Below are 24,065 nucleotides of genomic sequence, written 5' to 3'. Positions count from 1 at the left end.
CCTGGCTGCACTGGGCAGGTGCATGTCTCTCAGGAAGACGGTGGCTGGGCAAGGATGGAGGGAGACACTGCAAAAACCTTGGCTGCTTGACAGTCCTTTACTTTTAGTCCAGGACTACGGACTGAAAGGAACTTGACCTTTCATACATATGGTTATGCATATTATAGACAGATACCTGTGGAGGGGAAGAAGAGCTTCAGTATGACTGTGATGGAGGGGTGAAGGGCAGGAGACAACTGCCCACGGCCTCTGCACACGCTCCTGGAAAGGAGACCGGCTAGAGACGCTCCTTCTGAGATCCCAAAGAATCCATAAATTAAAATAGGGAAAAATGCCGACATATGGAGAAACTAAAGAGGGATTTTTCTTAAAAAGGTAAAGTAAGTGATTTTTGCCTAGCCAAAAAAAAAAAAATTATTACTTTGAAAAGTATGGACCCTTGTTCCCAATTGAAATTTCCTTTTGTCACCCCTCTTTGCATTTTTCGAGCACATATACTTTGGCACCTTTGAAAAGAAACTTTAATAAATAAGGGGGGAAAATAGAGAGAAACTCATTAGTGAACTGTAATAAATAACAATAACTTAAATCTCAATAAATATCTTCTCTATATTTCTGTATCTGAAACAGATGCATTGCATCGAGTAGCTTCTCTGGTCACTGGTGACCACGCATAAACGGAGCTGGGTATGTAACATCCGTCTCTCTGTAAACCGACAGGCCCCGGGGTGGGGGTGGGGGTGGGGGTGGGGGTGTCTACCTGTCCTGGGGCAGCTGGGGGCCTTGCCCGCTTGCTCTCCTACAAGAATGCTGCCGAAAACCACAACTTGCTTCCTGTTTCCAAGGACATAAAGGAAATACCTTCAGGTTGGTTTTTAATCTCGAGGACAGCGTTTTTGGTTCCTAGCCAACTTCTTCCCACCCTGCACACCATGTTCAGAATCAATCACCAGCTGTTCCCCCAAAGGCTGGTTGGAGTAAACCTCAGGCCTCAGCTTTCCAATTCAAAGATTATGATCTTTTGTGTCTCTGCTTTTTTTTTTTTTCCTCCCCACTCTCCAGGGTATGACTCCATTGAGTGACAGAAAAATAAACCTTTCTTACTTTCAGCAGTAAAACGTAATGACAAGGAGTGACACCAGGATTATCATTTCCCTGGTGTCTTCAGACATGTGAAAACAAACCACAGGAGATACACTGGTTTGGTTCTTCGAGTGCATCCGCAACTGCCACCATGATGGGTGATGGTGGACTGTATCAGATGACGCGATGACAACAGCCAACCAGGGACACCAGCCCTGAACATCTGGAGAACCCAGATGGCTGTCTTCTCTCTCCTATCCAGTTTTCTGTAGCTGGACCTCTCTCTACCAGGCTCCCACGATGGATGGCTGCCTTCCTCCTCCTCCTCCTTCTCCACTTCCACCTCCGCCTCCTTTTCCTTGGTCCTCATCTTCCGCTCTGGGCAAACATTTCCTGGGAACCTTGGTCCCTTTCTTTGCACTGTAGCAGGAATGCAATACACAGCAGTCTCTGGAGCCGGAGTCAGATACATCCACACCTTTTAGCGGAATGCTTTCTTAGAATATGGTAAACCAGGTTATCATCTAAAAATGACAGGTCGTCATCGAAGGCGATGGGTCTGCAACACGCCTGCCCTACCTTGTCACTCGCGAGCCTTCTATTTCTGGATAAGTTTTTGAGTATTTTGTCATACATTGTCTCAGCTGCATCGCACGAACCACTGCAGTACCGAAAAATCAGTTCCTCCTTGGTTTCATAGCCCAGACCCAAGTCAGTGACATTTAAATGTATGGCGGTTAAGACACAACCCCGATTTTTGCCCCTCTGGCCTCTCCGACCTTTGCCTCTGGAATTCTCGGGGTTGGCGGCTGCAGCCTGTCGATTCCGCTCTCGTCTAGGAAGCACTGCCATTTGTTTATCTGGTGACCTTTTCAGTCTTTTAATGGTGGCTTGAATAAAATCCATGACATCATCAAACTGATCAGGATAGTCCTCTGGCATATTGGCTGTTCAACAATAAAACAGAAAATGTCACATAAGACAACTATGATCATCACAGGCCATCATAAAGTTAAACAGTTATATCGGATGTCATTTCCAACCCCTTTGGGACTTGTGTATAGGTTTTAGAGATATTTTTGTCCAAATCTTGTACCTGTAAATTTTATTTCTTCAATTCATGGCAACCTTTCAAACTAAGGAGCCAAAATAAATTGGCTTTTTGATAAGAAGAGATCAGAGGAATTCTAATGTCCACGATCCATGGACCAAACTTTGAGAAACACCGACTTTGATGATAACAAGTTATAGCTTCCAACTCTGTTACTTGGATGTGGAATACTGAGTGCTTGTCCCTGACCCTCCGTGTATGAGTGGGACAAGAGCCATTCTGACAGAACACAGAACTGGGACTCAATTCTATTTTAGAACTTCCTTTAAAAAAAGATTAAAGAATAGAAAAACAACTTATATTTTACTAACAAAGAGATTGGTTTGCTCTTCCTTTGGATGGCATGACTTTTATTAAAAAAAAAAAAAGTACAATGATGTAAATGCATCACAGCAATAAAGGAGACCAGAGGCTGTTTGGGGATGGGCACAGCCCCATTCCCAGGGATGAGGCCACATCTCTGCTGCAGGCTGTCCCAGGGCTCTCACCTTCTGGCTGCAAGGAGGACAATAGCTATGCCCTTTAGGGAGATCCCATGGGGAAGGTGAGAGGGCACTAAGGTGTCTGGGACCTCTGGTGAAAGTCTGAATTTGCAAACTCTTGTTATCTGAATATTTCAGTATTTGTTTTGGCCAACTGAATAAAAGAAAAGTAAGTACTGGAGCAATGCAATACATTCTAAAATAAAAGCAAATCAAACTCCTGTTCATTAGGTACAAGGCCTTTTATGGTCTCTATATCCCATTTTCAGGCAACTTGTAATGTTTAGGGTTATAAGTGGCTTAGTAAAATACACCTCAAGAAAGGTGTTAGTAAGAGAGGTTTTTTTTTTTTTGCCAAGATTATGTTAAAACACAGAAAGATTACATTGTGCCTTTCCTACTTCAAATTATTCTATCATAAGCCTAAGCTATCTTCTGGTGGAATGAAATGGCTCAGAATGACATACTTAGGCAATCTTAAACATTTATAAAGACCAAATATAAGAACTGTTCTGAGTATTGTGTGTCACCCCCAGTATGGAACTGGGGTATTTCTGCACATAATGCCTATTAAAGTTTGAGGTCACTACACACGAGTTGGATCCATAACTCAGCCATTTAAAATTAAAAGTGAGACCGCGCCAGCTCAAAAGAATAAATAAATGAAATAAAACTAACCTATTTAATTATTAAAGCAGCAAGTATCCTACTGTGTAAAATAAAATCTAGCTAAGGTGCCTTAGCCATATATATGTGTGTGTGGTTAAGGCACCTTAGCAAGATACACATATTTGATACATAATAATGAAAAGATTAGGGATTGGAATCTGTGAAGATGTTGTTGCTTGATACCTGAAACTTAGCAGATGCACTGAGGGCACAAAACTGTTTCCACCCTGGCTGAAGCCACAGTGGCTTCTGAACTCTTGTCCCCCATCCACCCTACCCACATCCCCCTTTCTATCTATTTTGCACCCAGGGGGATACTCTAAAAAGGTCCATTCAGATCATCTCCTTCCTCCTTTCAGAACTCTCCACACTCCCTATTTCTCCTGGAGTAAAAGCCCAGGTCCTCACTGGCTTCAAAGCTTACCTGACCTGGCCACCTCCTCTGCCCCCAGCCTTTGCTATCTCTGGCCTCGTTTCAACTTCTCTGCTTACCCCTTTCCCTCTGGCTACCTTGGTTCCTGGCTGAGCTTCCAGCACGGGGCTTTTCAATCTTGGCACTGCTGACATTTTGGACTGGATCACTCTCTGTCACGGGAGGCTGTCCTCTGCCTTGTAGGATGTCAAGGTGCATCCCTGGCCTCTACTCAGGAGACTCTAGGAGCATCCCCCAACCCCTACCCCATCATGCTCACAACACACTAAAGCGTCTCTAGATGTGGTCAAATGTTCCCCTGGGTTCTAAATCATCCGGACTGAGAACCACAGCTCAAACACAAAGGGGCACTTAGGTCTTTTGCAGGCTGTTTCCTCTCTACCTGGGCCACTAGAACTACTTATTCCTCTATGCTACACCCACGTCTCCTTCATGTTTTTGCTCAAATGTTATGACTCAACAAGTCCCACCCTGAATTCCTGGCTTAAAAGCAGTCCCTCTGGAACCCCTAGTCCCTGTGCCCTGTCCCCCTCCAGCCCCACCATAATAATCCTTGTGTTCCAACACATTATCCAACTGAGGGTCTCAGGTGTGTTATTCATTGTCTTCTCTGATAGCAGGCCAACTCCAAGAGGCAGGCTTCTTTACCGATGGATCACAAACAAGGGCTAGCAACACCATCTGGTCCCCAGAGGCCCTGATAACTGTTTGTTTAATGAATCAATCACTTTCTTGGGGTGGGGGGAAGAGTTCTTAGTTTTTCAAGGGGAATTCCACTGAATACTGTATCTTTATGAAATGAAAGGCTCCAAAATAAATAGCCCATATCACTTGGGAAACCTGGGATGTCCTGCATGGCACAGTTGTCTCCCATCCGAGAGTAAAGGACCATCTGCAAACCCACCTTCCTCACCAAACCCCCTGCAACCCTAAAGTTCAGCTGCACATGCCCACCTCATCCTGGGGCTTCAAAAGGACTCCTGGGAGTCCTTTCTCAAGGGGCCTGCCAGAGTAGGGGAGCATTCCCAATTCCTCATTTCCTAACTGGTCTTCCTTTAGGAAGTTTTCTTAAAAACAGCAACAATAAAAACAACAACAAAAAATCTTTAAACTTGATTTTTAAAAAACTATCTTTAAAAATAAGCTGCTTATGCTGTTTTTGGTTTCTTTCAATAATAAGCTATAAAAGAGAAAATAAATATGTGTGCCTGTATGTATTTGTAAAAATAAATATTTGCTTGTGATAGTAAAAAAAAAATGCTTGTATGGAAAATCAAACTTCTAAAAGGAAGGTGATCAATCAAAATACAAAGGAGTCTTTAAATTGAAAAAAAAAAAAAAGACTATGTTTTGCAAAGAACTCACACCATGAGGTCCAGGCTCTAGTCAAGAATTCCTGAATAGATCATTAACTTAGGAACCTGGGAATATTGAGCGCTATGATCGATTAACAATCAACTGAAGATTAATCAGAAATGAGGATAAAATATTACTAAAATTTCAACTTAAGCTAATGGCAAAACATTCAAGTAATAAAATTTCAAGTCACTCAAGACTCAAACATTGATGTTATATAATTTCATATGGTTAGTTATAAAAATGTTCTAATATTTTCAATCTTCTTAAAAATTTTTCCAGACACTGTAATTGCCTGGCTTTGTTTATAAGATAAAATACAGAATACCAAGTTAAATTTGAATTTCAGGTAAATAGTGAATATAATTTTAATAGAAGTAGTTCCAAATATCATGTGGGACATATACTACAATATTTGGAATATATTTACACTATATGAGAAAGTTCAGTGCCCTTTTGCGTATTTTCAATTCCACTTGGCTTCCCCATGTGTAGAATGTGAATGCACAAACTACTTAAGATTGTAGATGGTGTGGTAAGAGATCACTAACCCTGAGTTAAAAGCCTTCCAAGGGGTGGGGAGTATAAACCAAAATAAATTTGTCCAAAGCCATACCGTGTACAACACCAAGAGTGAACCTCATGTAAACTATGGATTGTCATGTCAACATAGGCTCATGGACTGTAGCAGATGTATTGCTCAGGTGTGGATCATCGTCACAGGGGAGGCTGTGCCTGTGTGGGAGCAGGAGGTGTATGGGAAATCTCTGTACTTTCCTCTCAAGTTTCAATAAACTTCAAACTGCTCTAAGAAGTAAAGTTAAAAAAAAATGGGGGTGGTGGTGGATGTGCTTCCTGTCACCTGGGAGGCATGAGGATAAATATTCTACTTGTTAAACTGAAGGTTGTAGCTACTGAGAACTCCTCCCTTTGATGGGAAATCTCCCTCCTAACCTTGTTGCTAATGTAGAGACATTATTTAAGCTCCAAGTTCAGCCTGCAGGTAAGGCTTATGGAGTTGAAGGAGTTTTTGCCCCCTGTATATTCTTGAAAAATAGAACAAAAATATTTATACAGAAAATTTTACATCAATATGAATTCGGAAAACCAGGAATGGGCGACATTGTATTTTCCAAATCACACAGCAAATAGTCCTGTCTCCTCCAACTAAAGTCCTAATTTCAGGCCTTTTGATGCCATTGAATTCATTCAAAGGGAGAACCTCAATTTGTCAATGCTGGGCACTTGAGGACACTAGGTGGCATATACCTCTGGAGAGGATGCTGGGCAGTCCTCACTGAGCCTGTTCTTAAGAATCCCACAGAAGCCTTCAGCCCAGCCCAGGCAAGTAACTCCCCATAATGAACCGAAAAGCCCACAGTTGCCTCAATCTTCCAGGAATTCACTGAACTGAGGGAGAAAACAAGGGTTTGGGGTTTGGATCAGTTTTCTAAGTTAAAGTTTAAGGCCTATCACTTTCTTCTTCATCCAACAAAGGGTGTGGCAGAGTGTCAAATTCACAAACAGCTCTCACTGGGATTAACTTTGTTCATAAAATACTTGCAAACCACAAGAGAAGAGCATCCTTAAAACAAACAGGTGGATCAAATGTTTGCTCATTTCCCAGACACACCTGGAGGATAGATCTTAGAAAACATGTCCATCTCAAAGCTGAAGTTTTTGAAAAATCGAAACGCTAAAATGAACTTAAGTCATCCTTCAGATTGCAACCAAATATTTTGGCATTATTCTATTCGAAATATTTTAACTTTGATGTGTCCTTTATATAAACAGTGCTATTCAAACAAATGAAACCCAACTGGGACACCACTCTGGGAATAAACCTCATTGCAGAGACTTTGCCTTTCTTCATTATGGGGAAAATAAAGTAGTAATGTCACATTAGGAACAAAGGACTGGAATAGTGACTGTTTTGTAAAGTTAATTGAGATTTTATAGAAACAGTGGTGAGGGCTCCAAGTACTTCCTACAAGATCTAAACTAAAAATGACATAATTCAAAACATTATCTTGATTAAGCTGGCATTGGTGGTCAAAGGATTCTCCTAAAATGTCAGATTTCTCTTAACAACAGTTTAGGTTAACCATACTTTAATGAGAAGATCATTTTTATATTTATGGCTGGGCTGTCCTTCTTATCCTGGCTAGGCTGAGAATCCAAGCTGGCCTTCAGCCTTGGTACACAACCTGTGGGTCTGAGAGAGAAGCGCACAAGGTTGTCCACAAAGCATGAGGATGTGCCTCCTCATCAGCATGGAATGGACTCTGAGGATGGAGGGGAAAGCCTCTGAGGCTGTGAGGAGTCCAGGAAAGAGCGGGGAGCTGATCCAGGTCTCATAGTGCCTCTACCCAAGTGGGAGGAGGGTTGGGAGATCTTCCAGGCTAGGTTTGAGATTTGCCAAGTCAGTTTTGGCTGGATGCAGGATGCTGGAAAAGGCACAGATGTCTCGTCCTCTGGGGAGAGGACCTCCTCTCTACCCCACTATAGAGCATCTGGCTTCTGCATCCAGAAAGGGCTGACACGCTGAGGTTTAGCCAGGCCACACAGGTGACAGGTATGTCTAGAGTAAGTGCCTGGATGCCCTCACTCAGGGCAGAGCCCAGTTCTGGGATGGGACTATACTTTGGGTAAGAGGCCACAGAATGATGTACCTGGGGCTGTCCAAGTGCTGGAGGGTCCATTCCGACATGCAGAGCCTCCCAAGACAGGAGGAAGATGGAAACTTCCTGGGGGTGGGAGATATTTAATCTGATATTCTTTGCCTACCTGTATTACAGGTAAAGTACAAATTGCCATGTAGGCCAAGTATCTGAAAAATAGGATCCCTTTCTCAATCTACACACACACACATATATACACACACAGGTACACATACATATATACTTACAGATGTTTACACAAAGACACATGCACATTCATTTATATTTATAGGAAAAGAAAAGATCAGCCAAGGATTTATATAACTTCTCGAGAATGACTATTGCTCTTTGTAGAAATCAATTTTTATCTTTTGATAAAATACAAAAATTTTCTTTCACTAATTTTCAAATATTATTATAAGAATGGCATGGTTGGGTATTACTTTTAAAAGTACATTACAAAACTTCATCAATATCTAAAATAATTAATAGGTTTCATGAAGCACTTAAAAATATTAGCCCTAAGTCTAAACCTACAAACAGCTCGGAAAGACTGAGGGAGGAGTAAACTTTATCTTTTTACAGAACCAGAAGCTGAGGCTCAGAGAAAAACAATACTTGCCCAGGGGCACGTGGCTACCAAATGGGGACTAGCTCAAGCTAGTTTTAGTGCCCCAGAAGGCCTTTTTGTTTTTAAGTAAAAATTCTATTGCTGTGTAGCTTTTTGAGTCCTGTGGCGAAGGGTCAGTTACTTTGAGACAAGGTATTTTGATTTCACCTCACCTATTTACCCAATTCAGAACAGGAAGTGAGAAATACAAGTTTTGTTGAAAAATTCAGTAATGAACTTGGGTACATTCGGTAGATCCCAAAGTTGGTTCGCCATGGGCCACAGAATACAGCTAATAGTCTCCAAAAAAGAAAAAGCCATGCCATTCAGGGGCATCTCTCCCACATCCTGGTTCCTGCATATCACTCTAAGGCCCATCTGGCCATTTCCCAGTCAAAACCGGAACACCAGCAGCCAGCAGCCGGGCAGATTCAGACAGACAGGCCCATCTCCGGAAGCTCCTCGTGCTCAGTCTGGCACCAAATAAGGAGGCTCTTGCTGCAGAGTTGGAGAAGATAGAACCCCCGGATTCCAGGCCTGGGTCAGTCCCTGACCAGCCGCGTGACCTTAGACTAGTCACTTAACCCTTCTGAGGTCTTAGACTAGTCACTTAACCCTTCTGAGGTCAACTTGACCTCCTCTGGGGCCTTTCCTTGCTCTAAACCCCTAAGATGTGGGCAGTCCAAACTCTGGCTGCAAAGCATGTTAGACATTGGTTTCTATTCCACTCTAGCCACCACCATCAAGGGTCCCATGAAGCCCCCACAGGAGATATTTTAGGGATCTAGCATACTAACCTGTTCAGTTTACTTGTAGGCTCAATCAGCTATATTTGAAATAATCATTGCAAATCCTTTCTCAAATCATAAAATCATGTCCCGTCCTATTAATTTGTGTAGAAAGGACCCCAAACTTGCATCTGAAAATACCCAGATTACAGTATGAATAATTCTTTAATTTTTTTTTAAATTGTATATGGACATGATACCTTTCTTTTTTAAATTTATTTTTATTTGGTGCTGAGGATCAGACCCAGTGCTAGGCAACTGCTCTACCACTGAGCCACAACCCCAGCCCCATGAATAATTCTTAAACCTCAGTTTCCATCTTCAGAAGCAGAGTTGGATCCAATATCCTCTCAGAGGACATGATTACACTCACATGCCACAATTCCTTCAGTCTCCATCATCCAAAGTCAAACACTAACCTCACCCTTTTCTTAAAATCTCAATTTTACTCATTTTTGGTTTTGCTGCAAAAACTGTGTTTAGTTTACTCCCAAATCACAACTACCAGGCAAGAATCACCTACTGCAATGACATAACATAGAGGGTAAGAGCCCACAGCTTGTCCTAGGAGGCCATCTATGGGCTGCCAACCTTGTTCTTATTTGACCTTCAGGGACCTCTGAAATGTGCAGCATGAATCCATGAGAATGTTCCAATTCCCTGAAAAACACTTGCAAAGTTTTGTTGTCTATTACTATTAAAAAGTGATGATTTTATCACATAGTTGAACTACTTAAACAAACAAAAAGGCCTCTACTTCACTAGGCCTTGAATGCTAATGCATCTCACACCATGCATGACCACCACAATTAATCTACCGTTAGATAGACTGTCCTGGCCATAGGCAACTTTTGGGTTAATTCAAGAGGGGTTCACAGCGTCTATTTTCCAATTCAGGCAATTTACAAAGTCACTGTGACCTTTTCCTGAGCCACCAGTACATTCTCTCCATGACCAGTGGTTTGTTGACAGTAAGGCATGACATCGGTTTATTTGAAAACTATTTGCATTGTAAAAACACCAGTGTTTTGTTGTTTTAAAAAAGCATTTCTGGATTCTCTCAAGGCAGAAGGAAAAGAAGAACTAGAATGCAAACCACTTCAGCTTATAGGAAAATGGAACCAGGGTAACATTTTTAAAAGTCACTTTGCCCACCAAAATTTCCATTTTTATCTACCATCTCCACCAACTTTAATCAACATGGCACACACTTACTATTATACTATATTTTGAACTGTGGCCTATAACCCAACTAAGTGAACTTGCAAGAAATGGTACAAGAAATTACTTCATGAATATAAATAGCAAAAAAAAAAAAAACCCAACTCACTTAACAGTAACTTCACTATTCATATCCCAATTGTTCTAATTTCTGTGTATGTGGTCCTTACTTTTATTATAGTTATACTAATGATTTTACAGTAATACAGAATGGCTGGTGGGGGGATGTCCATTCTCCCACTTTTAAATCAGGAAAACACCCAGTAGGGTGTCCATTTGTAAGCTAATCCATGAACACCTGGTGTGAGCTAAAAGCACTCCACAGCCAGCCATAAACACCCCACAGTAACAAGCCCGCACCAGGAGCTCTGCTACTGCCCTTATAAAAAACTTAACAGGGAAGGGCGAGAAATTTCCCAGTAAAATTAAATGCACAAAAGCCACCGTGATAAATAATCCCTTGTGGTGTTATCGGAGGCGGGTGAATGTGTGTGTGGCAGGGGACTTCAAGGAACCTGATGGAAAATGTGCTTTTCCTGTCACACACAGCACTGCCCCCAGCTTGAAAGGCCACAGGATACCCTTCGAGTCTATACTCGGTTTCCCTTTGCCATTCCCAGGGCACAATAAGATAGGGATAAAAAGAAGGCTGAGGGCCTTTGGAAAAGTAAGAGGATGAAAAACATGTTCTCTATCATTTGAATATGTTTGATAGAGGGGCTTTCTATCCCAAGCAAATGAATTTACTAGAATCTCAAGGACTTCACACAATCAGACATGGTTATCATTCTGAGACAACTACCTTTGCAAAACGCCCCCCGTGCCTGCTTTTTCTCCTTGCTGACTTTTTGATGCCATCAAAAGAGTCACATTGGAATGTTCTGAGCTGGCAGGAAGTGACTTTGTGGGGGTAGTGAAAAGTGAGTACAGGATTCAGCCTGCTCTGGTTCAGGGTGGTTGAACTGCTTCATCTGGAAGCCTCAATCTCTCTATCTCAAAACAGGAACAGTCACACCTGCACCTTAGGTCAAGATCAATATAAGAAAAACTGAGCTCAGTGCCATGGAAAGCATGCAACACATGTTGAGTACGCCCCAGGGAGATCACAGTGTGATCATTGTTTGGCACAAAGAGCAACCATATCTGGACAAAGCAAGATTCTCCTAAAGGGGATCCAGACCTGGGTCTCTTTTTAGCCTTGCATATTCTATGGTGGAGAGACTCTCTATCCAGGACCTGAATTCCCTGGCATGGTGGTCTGTGGGCAGAAGGATCAGGCCAGTCTTGGGACTGCCTTTTCTGGGTCCCTAGAAATGTCTGAGAATAAAGTACATAAGCATCAACAGATTCAACTGATTCCCATGACTGATATTTTTCTGATTTCAAACTGAGGTACTGCGCGACCCTCTGGGCATATGTGAAGTCTTCCTGCAATGCCTGTGGGTAGTTTTAAGGGAACCAGTGTCTATGTCCTCAACTTCTACATGTGCTTTCCTTAAACTGGGCCCAAGAATGCTACTGATGCTGGCTCTCTGTCCCTGCATCCCCTTATCCAGTTCTCCTTGTGCCTTGCTGCAGGAGGCATGGTTCTCACCATGGAAATCTCACTTTCCTCTGGGCTCCTGAATGAGGGATGAACACCCTCAGTGCTCTACAAAGACACTCAGGCATATAGGCTCCTTGGGAGCCAGCGACATCAGGCGCCTTCTGATGTGAGGCCACAGCATTGTGAACATAGCATCCCAGTGATATTCCGAAATCTAATCATGTAGAAATAATTAGATGAATCCTAGGTAAAGGACTGTCCAGGAAACAGCTGGCAAGAAAGCCTACATTTTTAAAAAATGTCAATGTTGTGGGAAGAAAAAGGCTTGAGAATAACTTCAGATTAAAGAAGAACAAAGAGGCAGGCAATCAAATGCAATTTAAGATCCTGGGTTTTAAAAAAAATAAATAGAGAACACTATTGTCACAATTTGAGAGATCTGAATGTGCACTATTAGATAAATGTTATATTGGTGTTAAACTTCCTGAGACTGATAACTGAATTGCGCTTAGGTAAGACATTGTCCTTATTCTGAGGCGATACATGTGAAGTATTGAATGTTATGATGTTTTCGATGAATTCTCAAGTGATTCCAAAAAAAAAAAAATGAGGCAAATACTACATAGAGGTCAATCTTAGTGAAGGGTGTGTGATGTTCATTGTTCTAGGGACACTTACTAGCAGACAGGCCAGAAGAATAAACCAAGAAATACTGATGCAGCTGGCTCTGCCTTCATCCTGGCTTGGCACTCCTATCTGCTTGTCATCGGTCTGTCCACCTATTCATCTTACAATTAGGAAGTTGAGCCTGCTATGATGCGTGTGCATTAACAGGTGTACTTGAATTGAAAATGAAGTCAGATATGTTCTGACCAAAAAGCCAATTTACTTGGGTTCCTTAGTTTGAGAATTTGCTATGAATTGAAGAAGGGAAATTGGTAGGTGGATAGTGGGGACAAAAAGATATTTAAAGCCTATACACAATCCCTGAAGGGGTTGGGAATGATATTTACACAACTATGTAAACTTCTGATGAAAAAATTTTAGATTTCAACTTAAAGCTGTGCAGTAGATTTTAATATCTTTAGTGTCAGGTTTGCAGGTAAAAAGGTTTGAAGACCATGATTTTAAAGCCATGGCTTTCCACTTCAGTTGTCTTATTAAAGTCACACAAGAGTGGGTTTTGCCTCTATCGAGTTAGCCACAGTAACTATGCTCTCATGGTGACACATACCGTTTATGCAAACTGAATCCTGTCCCCACCAGGCAATCGCTCTGGCGCTTGTGTGGTCACGTATGGTCTCCACATTAATGTCCCCTGCCCCTGGGCAGAATGGGAGTGATCTGAGAACCAGTATTTGCCACAAGGCCTCCCAAGGGCTGTCTGCCTGCCTGTCAGCCACTTGAGACTTTGCTTCGTCATGGAGAGTCAGGGAGCCTTCTTAATTGCAAAATCATCAGTATTACAGGAATTCTTAAAGAAATCCAAATTACTTTTCTTAAAGCTTCCCGATCTGGACTTTGAAGTAGCTATTAATAATACAGGTCTAGGCCTACTCTGGTTCCAGTGGATATGGAAAAAGGGACCTAAAAGAAATTTAATATTCTTTCTTCTCCTTTGTACTAGCTTGATCAGTTTTTTTTTTTTTTTGGGAAATCTGTGTTTTAGGGTTAGTGAATATATTTTCAGCAAGTCAAATGTCTGTGTTTTCTTAATCTATGAATCTGGACGCACAGTCTGCTTTAATCCAAAATATACTGCCTTTGGGACTAGACATCTGAGGCTTGAACTCTGGCTTCACCACTTACTAGATTTGTGACCTTGGACAATTCTTTAGACCTCACTTCTTTACCTGTGAAATGGAGATAATTTTGTTCAGTCGAGCTCAAACTTACTCAATTTAGGATGAGATATAAACCTATTTGTTCAAAACCGATTTAACCATGTGGATATTTAAGAGGTGCTGTGGCACTAACATAATGAGTTTTCACTTGCAGCTATTCACTTACTTGAGGATTGATTCAATTGTGCCTATGCCTAGAAGCTTTTGAAAAAGAAAACAATACTGAAAAACAAAAAATAGACCTATGCTATAGACCCCACTTGTGAGCCTGTGTGATATACCCCACTTAACATTTACTGCAAGACATCTCTGCTCAGAGGTTCTTTCTCCACTGCCAGAGAAAAGAGAGCAAACCCTTTCTTTTCCTGAATTTTACAGCACCATATAATCACCTGTCAAGATACCTAACAGTTCCCACAACTTTTCAGTACCTCTCCCAGTACCTGGACACTGGTCCTTGTAGCTGACACCTACACCTTCCCCATATCATGGTCACAAATTTCCCCATTCTGCTCCTTAGTCTGGAATGTCCCCTTGTCCTTTCTCCTCTCAATATCCATCTTTCAAGTACCTGTTCAAATTTTCCCTGCTTTTGATTTCAAATTTCCATGCATTCTTTCCTGCTTTTGATTTCAAATCCCAGTGATCTCATTCCTAGGAATTCTTGACTTCGGCTATCGTAAACCCCTCAGGATAGACACATCTGTCTGTCTGACTGACAGTGTCCACCCATCTGCCTATCTATAGTTTACAACTCAATCACGAGCTATTCGAGTTCACCATGTTGCCTTTTTGATGCTGCCCAGCCCCCAGCACATGAAAGGTATTAATAATTGCTTCTTGATTGGGCTCAAGTGATTAATTAAAGAATAAGTATTTTCATCAAGTGAAGGCTGTGGGGGCTAAATTAAAATAAGAGCAGAAGAATATTAGGAGGGAAAAAGATCAGATACCTTTCATTTTTGTCAACTAAAGCAGACTCATTGGAGCATCTTGCTTAGGCTGTTGGGCTAGCATAATGTCCCAAGCCTGGCCAATTCAAAATGAGCCTTCAGTGCATTTCTCTAAATAGCAATGATTTGAAAATAGGTCTCCAAACTGGGGCCAGAGGGAGGTGCTGGTCTCAGATCTCAATAAGGGATCAGTGCCTCCTAAGAGTCTGGTGTGCAGTTTCTTTCTAGCGACCCTTTCCAAGCGGCAGAGCCCCTTTCCAGCTTATGTAATTAGTAGAGCATTTGTTCCCCCACACAGTCCCAAAGCAATGGGAAGCAACAATGAGTGGTGTTTATGTATTCAGAATTCGGCATCTTACAACATTGAATTTGAAAGATTAAGACATATCCAGCACCAGAAGCTTCCTCAGCTATGTGGTGGGCTGATCATTTACTAGAAGTTCTTCCTCTCCCTTGGTTTAGGAAACATTTTAAATTCCATGTCCAGTTGGGATCAATTAAAACTGAAATGCTGCTGGGTGTGGTGGAACACACCTGTAATCCCAGCAGCTCGGGAGGCTGAGGCAGGAGGATTGTGAGTTCAAAGCCAACCTCAGCAAAAGCAAGGTGCTAAGAAACTCAGTGAGACCTTATCTGTAAATAAAATACAAAATAGGGCTGGGGATGTGGCTCAGTGGCTGAGTGCCCCTGAGTTCAATCCCTTGTATCAAAAAAGCAAAAACCAAAAATCTGAAATGTTCCCTTTCAATATAGGTAGCCTCCAACTCACAGCCTGCCTATCACTTACATAGGAGGCTCTTACCCTGCCTGGCCTTGGGACAGGAGGGTCTCTCTCACATGAGCACGGGAGTCTGGGGGGAAGTAGATGCGCTCTGCAACTGGGAAAGGGATGGAGCTGTGAAACCTGGGAAGGGCCAAGGACAGCTGACCCAAGGGCAGAATCTCAGGAAAGGCTGACCTGTCCATGTGCTGGCCAACCAACCTACAAACCAACCAACTAAGGGACCTGAAGTAGTCCCCAAATAGTCTGTACTATGTTGGACTGCGTGGAATTTCATCTTTTAGAGTGATGTCCTGGCAGAAGTGGTAACAGAAAGAGTTCATTAGGTACCTGGGGAGGGGCCACTGGAAGCAGGAGTGTGGCAAACAACAACTATGATACGGAGCACAAGCATTCCAAAGCAATAGCTCCATTTAACACCCAGGCAAGTTTAATATTAGCCCAACTTTACAGATGAAGAGATCAAGGTTTAAGAGATGTTAAGTCTGGTTAAGTAGCAAGGCTGGGATACAAACTTCAGTCTGAGTTGAATGTGCTAACTTGTGTTCTTTCTTCGAACCCTCTGTGATCTCCTGTAGTTTATGGGAGATGTCACCCAGGACAGAGATTTCAGCTGGTAACCTTGTGAATTATAGCTCACTTGCATCATGGTTTACAAGTGTGAGAACTTGACAGCTTGACTCAAAAGACTGTTTCTATAGGAGATTTCATGACCTGCTATGAAATTGGTGGTATGCAATTCCATTGTGTTACAAGGAATTGCCAGTAATTAGAATTTAACAAAGTAATGCTCAATGTCTCTTCTGGCTGGTTTCCAGTTGCATAAAAAAGTAAGCTCACTCAACCAGCCCAAGCTTTCTTTATGTTTGTTTCGTGTGACCCACACATGTACATTTACTGGAAAGTGTGTTCCACAAGGGCAGGGACTTGTGTCTAGGTGTTCCAAAGTACCCCTTGCACCTAGAGAGTACTTGGCACACACAGGCACACAGGAACTATTTGCTAAATGAATTCGTGTGTTTAGATTGCAAAGTTTTAAAACCACATGTACTTTAAGCTTTCAGTTGTAAAACAGATCTAGAATTGAGATATGTAATAAAAATACAATGAAATAATGTTAAGAAACTCAGGATTCAGTCATCTAAAACCCTCCTTTCATAAAGTGCATTTCAAAGGTTTGGGGGGAACTCTGACCCCAGCTTCAGCAGTCCTGCCTCATGCCATCATGGACCTCTGGCACCGTGGCCAAGTTGCTTTACTGTTTTAGGTCTCAGAACCAGAAACAGCTCCAATACTTTTACATGCTATGACATTTGTGAGTGTTGCCTTATAGATTCCTTACTCCTGCTCTAATCTCCCTTTGGTGATGATACCGGCAGAAAGGAAACCAAATGAACAAGGTAGCTAAAGAGAAAAGTCCTGGATCCCCAAAAGGCAAATCACAAGTCCTTGAGTTTATACAAGTTAGAAGTTGCTACAGGAGGCAGCCATGGACCATTTACTTGGGCAAGCAAGTTAGTCAGTTATGAATTCTATTTGGTTAGTTTATACTATGAAAAAACAGAATTCTGGATGTTTCATACAGAAAACAGAAATGGGTGTGTTCTGCTGGTTTGAATATGAACACAGAGGTCAGAATCTTGTCCATTGATGATTTAGCATTGGTTTGGGAAACAGGAAGTAATCCTCAGTCACACATCGTGCTCTCCTGCCTAGGATTGGTAGGAGTAATGCTCATTTGCTTGCTCTGTGGCTGGTTGTGCTTAATATGAGCCCCAGATTGTCTTAGGGTATTGTCATGCTATAGTGACTAAACCCTGTCTGTGCATTAGACCCACCTGGGGAACATCAAAAAGTCCAGATGCCTGTCACACCCTAAAACAATTAAGTCAGAATCTCTTGAGGTGAGGTCTAGCATAGTCTTTAGTTCGCCATGTGATTGCTATCTTTTTTTTTTTTTTTTTTTTTTTTTTTTAATCAGCCTCTTACCAAAGGACTATTAGGACAGGAGCATGGAGACTAGGGGCAAATCTCATAGCTACTGGCATTTTGGAGTGGAAAGCCTTCCCTCTATTGTACAGTGGTAAACTCTTCATCAGATGCCAAATCATGGAGTTAGTTGAAAGCACAGCCAGAACCAGGAGCCAGAATTTAATATGCTAGGTAGGGTTGGGGATGTAGTTTTGTGGTAAAGCACTTGCTTTCACTGTGTGAGGCCCTGGGTTTAATCTGCAGCTCTCATTGTCTCCTGCTCTGAAGACAATGGCAGGAAGGGCATTTTATATTTACTTTTTATTGGAGACACTAAATTTGTGATTGAAATGAAAGCATTCTGAGATAAGTTTATGCATATAACTGACAGAAACACAAAATAGGTACTTGAATTTCAAGGAATCAGCCACTTCCTCTAATCCTAAGTCACTTCTGGAAGTCCTAATTTGACTTTTAATAAATGCACTTTTTTTAGTCTTTCTTGGAACTTGTGCAAGAAGATGTTTTTGTGGCTGTAATTAGGCATTAAAAAAAAAAGCATGTCACATGAGAGTTTTTTCCTAGCCCAAGGCCACCAGTTGTGTGGGTATGACCACAGTATATTTCAGGTACAAAATAACTAGAATGATAATTCTGAGGGGCAAGAGGAGTAGCTATCGTGACCTCCTGGCTACATACACTCACTATTGCTTTATTTTGGAGTTGTGTTAAAATTTCCATTGCCAACCTTCCTATCTACACACATCCCCAACAATGTCTATAGCTTGTAATCTAGCATACCTCATTTTATGCAACAGATAAATTGCTGAAGAGTGGAAGGTAAATGATATCAAATCACAGTTGACACGTGCTAATTGACTTGCCTCTAGAACGTTAATTTTTGAGAGGTAAATCCTTGACTTTCTAGTAAGAATGACCTGTTTTCTTCTTATAGAACTAGCACTGCATATGTGGTGTGAACTCCAGTTTCCCCTCCTAGTTCCAGCCTGCACTATTTACCCTTGTCTTTTTAGAACGGGAACTTTTCTGAACAGATTTTGACACTACCCAGATGCTTGCTCTGTAAATCCAGTCTCCTCTGTATTTTCTCTGTCTCTGGCTTGGTCTTGTGAAAACCTGAACTCTCCTTTGCCGGTGCAGTTTAGGATTAAGGACAGCCAGGCACAGATAAAAGGGCTACGGAATGGGAAAAAAATCAATGGGGGTGTGTACACATAGGGGAGGAGAGGAGAAGAGAAGAGAGGAGAGGAGAAGAGAGGAGACAATTTGTGTGCGTTCCGTGGTGGTGGTGGGGTGGTGGTGGACAAATATTCATCTGTTCATCAGAATGATGAAGACACAACACTGGATACCCTCTGTGCTGAGGGTAATTATTGTGTAATTTACGGGCAGCAGCAGACAGCTACGCACCCCATCAGGCTTTGCTCACGGGTCAAGAGTCACATAGCCTCTGTGGTTGGCTTGGGGTGCGTGCGTGCGGCAGGAAGGGGTGCCAGGGGGTCGGCTAGCGGTCCCCCCGCGGGGAGGGAACGGTTCTTACAGTCACTGCTCAGCGCGAAGGGCGCGCGGCGGCGGCCGAGGGAGCGGTCTTCGGCGGGCGCCTCGGGAGGCCTCTTACCGGCGGGCAGCGGGAAGGCGGACGCGGTGTGGAGCAGCACCAGGCAGACAGCCACGACATCCCATAACTTCATCTTAGAGTCCCGTCCGGCAGCTGCACCTGTGCGGGTGGGCGGGCAGCCGGGAGAGAACCACAGAATGCAAGTTAGGCTAGGGCGCCAAGGGCCCAGCGCTACTCGGGCGCTGCATCCCCGCCTGTCCTTGCGCCCCGCTCCAAACTTGTCACCGCCCTCCTCCGGCACCGCCGAACGCGTGCGTTTCCCTGGGCGTCCCGGGTCCTCATTACAAGTGCCGCTCTGGGTCCCTCTCCCAGATGTGTCCCGGGTGCAGCTGCACTCGGGGTCCAGGACACAGCTGATCCTCTCCTCCGCCATCGGGTTTCAGGGGTCAGATTTTCCAAGCAGGGCCGCTGTCCCCGCCCGTAAACCTCCAAACAGAGAGACGGGATTTCCGGCCTGTGCTATCTGCGGGCGCGGATAGGAGCCCCCCGCCCCCATTCTCTGAGGGCAATTAGGTAACTCCCACGCTGTGTCCTTGGCCTCAGTCTTCGAGCCCTTTCCTCCTGGCCTGGCAGCTCTCACTGGAAGCCAGCCCTTAAACTAAGCAAGCAACAACCCTTTCCCTTTGGGAATAAAATCAAGCTCCCCCCATCTGCCTCCACGGCGGGGGTGGGGGGCGCTTGTGACCATCCTCTAAGGTAATTGGGAGCTGGCTGGATGCAAGCGCTCACCCCGCCCGCTGCCCATTTACCTAAATAAATGTATTGTCGCAGGAACAAGTTAGTAGGCACTTGGAGACTTTTGGCCTGTATGAAAATATCTGGGTTAAATTACCTAACTTCCAAAGAATCAACTAGGCTTAAAATACCCGTTCCACCTTTTAAGGTTATGAACATTAAATAACACGTGAAAAGGTTCTGCGGAGCACAAAGTAAGCGCTCAATAAACGTTTTAGAGGAATTTGCCTTAAATCCTCCGTAGTATAAGCGAAAACTGCTTATTTTATTATTGCAGCTTTTCGAGATTCTGGCCAGAATCTCTACCCATCGGAGAGGAGTCGCTAGCTCTCTGGGCCACGCGACAGCACCAGAAGGCCCAGAATATGAGATCGCATGGGGGTGGGCGTCCGTTCCTAGCGAATGAACTCCTTTTGACTCTTCAGGCCTCATATTCCCAGAAAGGAGGTCCACAGGGTCCAGGGTCAGTGAGAAAAACGCATTGTAAACTCGGGGCTGAGGCCCAACCAAAGAGAAGTGCGGAGAGACGAGTCAACTCAGTGTAAGGTGTTACCCTTCCCTTCCTAATCCCGGTGTTCTCTCCAGGGGACCACTGAGTGCAGAGAATTCTTAAACTATGAGGTTCGTGCAGTAGATCATTCCCTATCCGTGCATTCCTCAATAAAACGAATTCTTCGGAAAACTTCCTTGAATTATTTTCATGGGAGAGACATCTTACAGGTGAATGCAAAAAACTTCATCATCCTTCCTTTGTATTAGTGTGCCCGCCCCTTCCAGGACACCCCCGCTCCCGAACCCGCCCGCGTCCCAATCTCCCGAGAACTCCAGCCCCGGCCCCCGGAGAAGAGTTTAATTCCGGCCGCCACCTCCCACCGCTGCGGAGATGAAGGCATTTTCCATCCTTTGAGCGTCTGTTCTCCATGCAGCTGTTGAGCTCCAGGAGAGGGGGGGGAGGGGGGTACTAAAAACTCAGACTTGCAGCACTTCTTGTTGTGTGGGCTGGCTGGCAAACCCGGTAAAAGCCCAGGCCCAGGAAAACTACCAGGCCAGGCAAAATGAGCTCAGAGAGGCGCTTTGGGAGATCTCCCAACCTCTGCCAGCTCCCGGGTGCGTGAGAAATGGCTGGCGGTCGAGAGGTGCAGGGAGGCGCGGGGCTAATGCGCCATCCCAAATTGCGGTGCCCGCCAGCAGGAAGCCTCAGAGGCACCAGATTTCCCTTCCGCATTAAGAGGGTTTTCCTCCCCCACCCCCTTGGCTGGCGGAGGGCTTTTTAAATTGGATGTGGAGATCCTGGGTTAGAAGTGTGGCGAAGATAGCAAAAGAAACAGCGGAATATTCTCCGCCTCGCTGGAGGAGGCTCCCAGTTCCCGCCCTAGGGCGGGTGCCGCAAGCGCCCGGAGAGAGCTTCCTCCTCTCACAGGACCTGGTGTGTTTTTCTCTCTGAGTGCCGCGGGGGCCAGTTACGGTCGGAGCCCATATTTGCTGGGCGGCTGAATTGGGGCGGGGAGGTCTGGGGAATCCGCGCACAGGGCGGGACGTTCTTCTCAGAGTCCCTTTGGGCCCCACCCAGCGGCACCTCTTGTCTCTTTGTCACTCTTCCAGAACATCTACATCTGCCACATGTGTTTCCTCCGCGATCATCGGCCTTTGCAATGCGTGAGACCAGCTTAACTCTGCCACGTGTGGGAACCAGGCTGCCTCCTGACCTCCACGCCAAGGTCGGCTCTGCCAGGTGACACACCACACTGTCTTGTGATTACCAGGCTCGACCAACTCTGGGTCCTGGACTGATGCACCCGGACAGTGGGGCAAAAAGGGCGCGCCAGGGACGCCTGCACTGTGTGAGTTCCCTGGACTGGGACTTTGAGGAAGCCCAGGAATGCTGAAGGAGTGTCTATGCAAGTGGCCGCTAGTCGATTCTGAGTTCCCGGCACCAGGGGGCACCAGAAACCGCCCGAGTCCCGTAGTGCCCACGCGGCCGGGAGGCTGCGTTGTCATTTTAAGTAAAAAATCGGCGAACAACCACTCCCTCTACAAACCTTCCCAAACCGAATCAGCCCGGGAACCTGTGGATGTCCTTACTGGCATCCCTGCTTCACCGTCTCCTACCCCTCCATTCTCTCTCCCTAGTTTCGGTCTTCCCACTTCCACCCAGGTGGTTTCTTGGCAACCTGCTTTTAGACAGCCCCTTCGCCTCGTCACCGAGACAGCTTTGCAGCGGGTGAGCGCTCCCGCCGCCAGTGCCCCCGCACTTTCTTGTGCTGGCAGGCTGGGAGGTTTGTTTGGGCTTTGCCTTCAAGATCCAGGTCTCAGGAAAAGAAAAAGGAGGCGGTGGAGCGGGAAAGGGGGTTCGCTACAAACTCGGCGGTTTTCTTTTGGGGTTAGTGACAGAAATTACTGAAAGCAACAGCTTTTCTTCATTGTGTCTAGTATCCTAAACCCATGGAGGACTTCTCCTCTTAACCCCCCATAACTGCCGGGCCCAAGACAAGGGAAGGAAAAATAGTGTGGGGCTCTTTTAGCCAGCAAGCTGGGTGAGGGTTCCGAGAGCACTCGAATCTCTTGCAGGAGTGGGGTAAAGGACGCGGTGGGCTTCCTGCACTTGTCTAAAAGACGACACCTCCCCCGCCAAAACGAAGGCGCCGTGAAACAGTGGGGGCTTGCTCCGGGCAGGAAAGAAACCCAGCGGATCCCACTTTGAGAGCTTTGTGGGAGGTAGTCCGCGCGCGTGGGGTGAAATTGCATCTTTTCCTTGAAACACTCAAGTATTCAAAATGCGGGGGAAGAGTCTATCGCACTCGAACATATCTACAGCAGGGGCTAGGAGAGTGTGTTTGCCCCCGCCAGTGAGCACAAACGTGGCGAGCTCCGGGCTGGACAGCCCTCCCGGGGCGCGCGCAAAGGCTCTGCAGGCAGATTCTGCCACGGGCGGAAATCAGCGAGGCGCCAGGAGCCTGGAGGGAACCCGTGAAAGTCCATTCCAGCCCTGGCGAAGGTTCCTTTTCACTGGTTGGGACTGAAAACCGAACCTTTGCGGAGTCAAACCCCAGGTGGTGCAAAGTAGTGGGGGAAAAGTAGTGTTAAAAGTAGTGCAAAGTAGTGTTATCGGGAAGGAGGCACAGAGCACAGGAGGAAAAAAAGGTCATTAAAATAATCACCTTCGTGGCCTAGTGGAGACCTTGAAGAGCCCCAGGGTCTGCTCGAGATAGAGCCCTGAAGCCGGGAATGTCCAAGGAGCCGCTCTCCTAACCTCAGCCGAGTGAGGGCATTAGGAAAGTGCAAGCAAATGGGCCCTGAAAAAGGCGAGGAGTGTAGCTTTGGGAGACCTCCCCTCAGGAGGTGAGCCCTCTATTTTTACGTTTACGGGACCTTTGCAGCAGTCTTTCCCGAGGCCTGAGCTTTCTCTAGGAACAGACCAAAACAAGCTCAATCGTAAGTTACATTCCGGGCAACAGTAATATCTCTGCAGCTGCACTTCTGGAAAAGACATTTTGGCGACGGCGGGTTCGAAGATGACCCAAGTCCGGTTTGGTTCCGTGACATGTCAGAGGAGCACCCTGGCAAGTTGGGAGGTTTACTTCCCCTTCCAGGCATTTCGGGGTCCAGGGGCATCAGGGGCTCCATAGATCTTTGCCCACGTGGAAAAGGCATCCTGCCCCTCCGCAAGGCCAGCCTCTCTACCATTTAACTTCTCTCTTCTCGGTCCACCCAGAGCCTCTCCTCCCTCTAGTCTACTTTCCACTCTCACTGCACCCTCTGGGGTCCAAACGCGCCCTTTTGTCCTAGACACTCTGCATCCAGCGGTGTCCGCTGGCGACGCAGACGGCATTCACCCTCTCCACCCAGACTTCCCCCACCCAACTTACCTCGGATCCGGTCTCCGCAGACCCCCAGGTGGACATTAACTCCAGGTGGCCCGAGTCCCAGCCAGGACACCCATCCGGGCAGAGGGCAGGAGCGCGAAGCCCCGCCCAACAGGTCTGGGGCAAGAGTTCGAAATCCTGGGGTTGCGCGGGGCAGCGAGGGAACGCAGGAGGCGGCGGCCAAGGCTCCAGTCGCCGCCGCCGCCGCCAGAAGGGGGAGGGCTGCCGACACCTCCTCCGTAGGTCTCCTGTACCCCCAGAAGCCGAAGTCTGAGCAGCCGCCCCTTCCTTGGGTGAGGGGTGACACGGCTGCGCGAGCG

The 24,065-nt window shown here is 45.3% G+C and overlaps 1 protein-coding gene across 2 annotated transcripts; it reads right to left on the bottom strand.

The window, feature by feature from the left end:
• Positions 1–742: 742 nt before the first annotated feature.
• Gdnf (glial cell derived neurotrophic factor) lies at positions 743–23,878 on the bottom strand. Of its 2 annotated transcripts, none has more exons than XM_046422314.2 (3): positions 23,749–23,878; positions 19,070–19,246; positions 743–2,030 (listed from the first exon to the last, which is right to left on the bottom strand). In XM_046422314.2, the coding sequence occupies exons 2-3, from the start codon at positions 19,218–19,220 to the stop codon at positions 1,546–1,548; spliced, it is 636 nt and encodes a 211-aa protein (XP_046278270.1). In that variant the 5' UTR covers positions 19,221–19,246; positions 23,749–23,878; the 3' UTR covers positions 743–1,545. The 2 variants fall into 2 exon arrangements, with proteins under 2 accessions (XP_046278270.1, XP_046278271.1); XM_046422315.2 differs by having other exon boundaries at positions 19,148–19,246.
• Between the last annotated feature and the right edge of the window lie 187 nt (positions 23,879–24,065).

The sequence above is a fragment of the Marmota monax genome, unplaced genomic scaffold (assembly GCF_021218885.2).
Source record: "Marmota monax isolate L192 unplaced genomic scaffold, Marmota_monax_Labrador192_F-V1.1 WCK01_AAM20220418_F8-fsc00077, whole genome shotgun sequence".
NCBI classification, from domain to species: domain Eukaryota; kingdom Metazoa; phylum Chordata; class Mammalia; order Rodentia; family Sciuridae; genus Marmota; species Marmota monax.
Note: the sequence above shows the minus strand (reverse complement) of the source record. Positions and strands in the feature narration are given on the sequence as shown.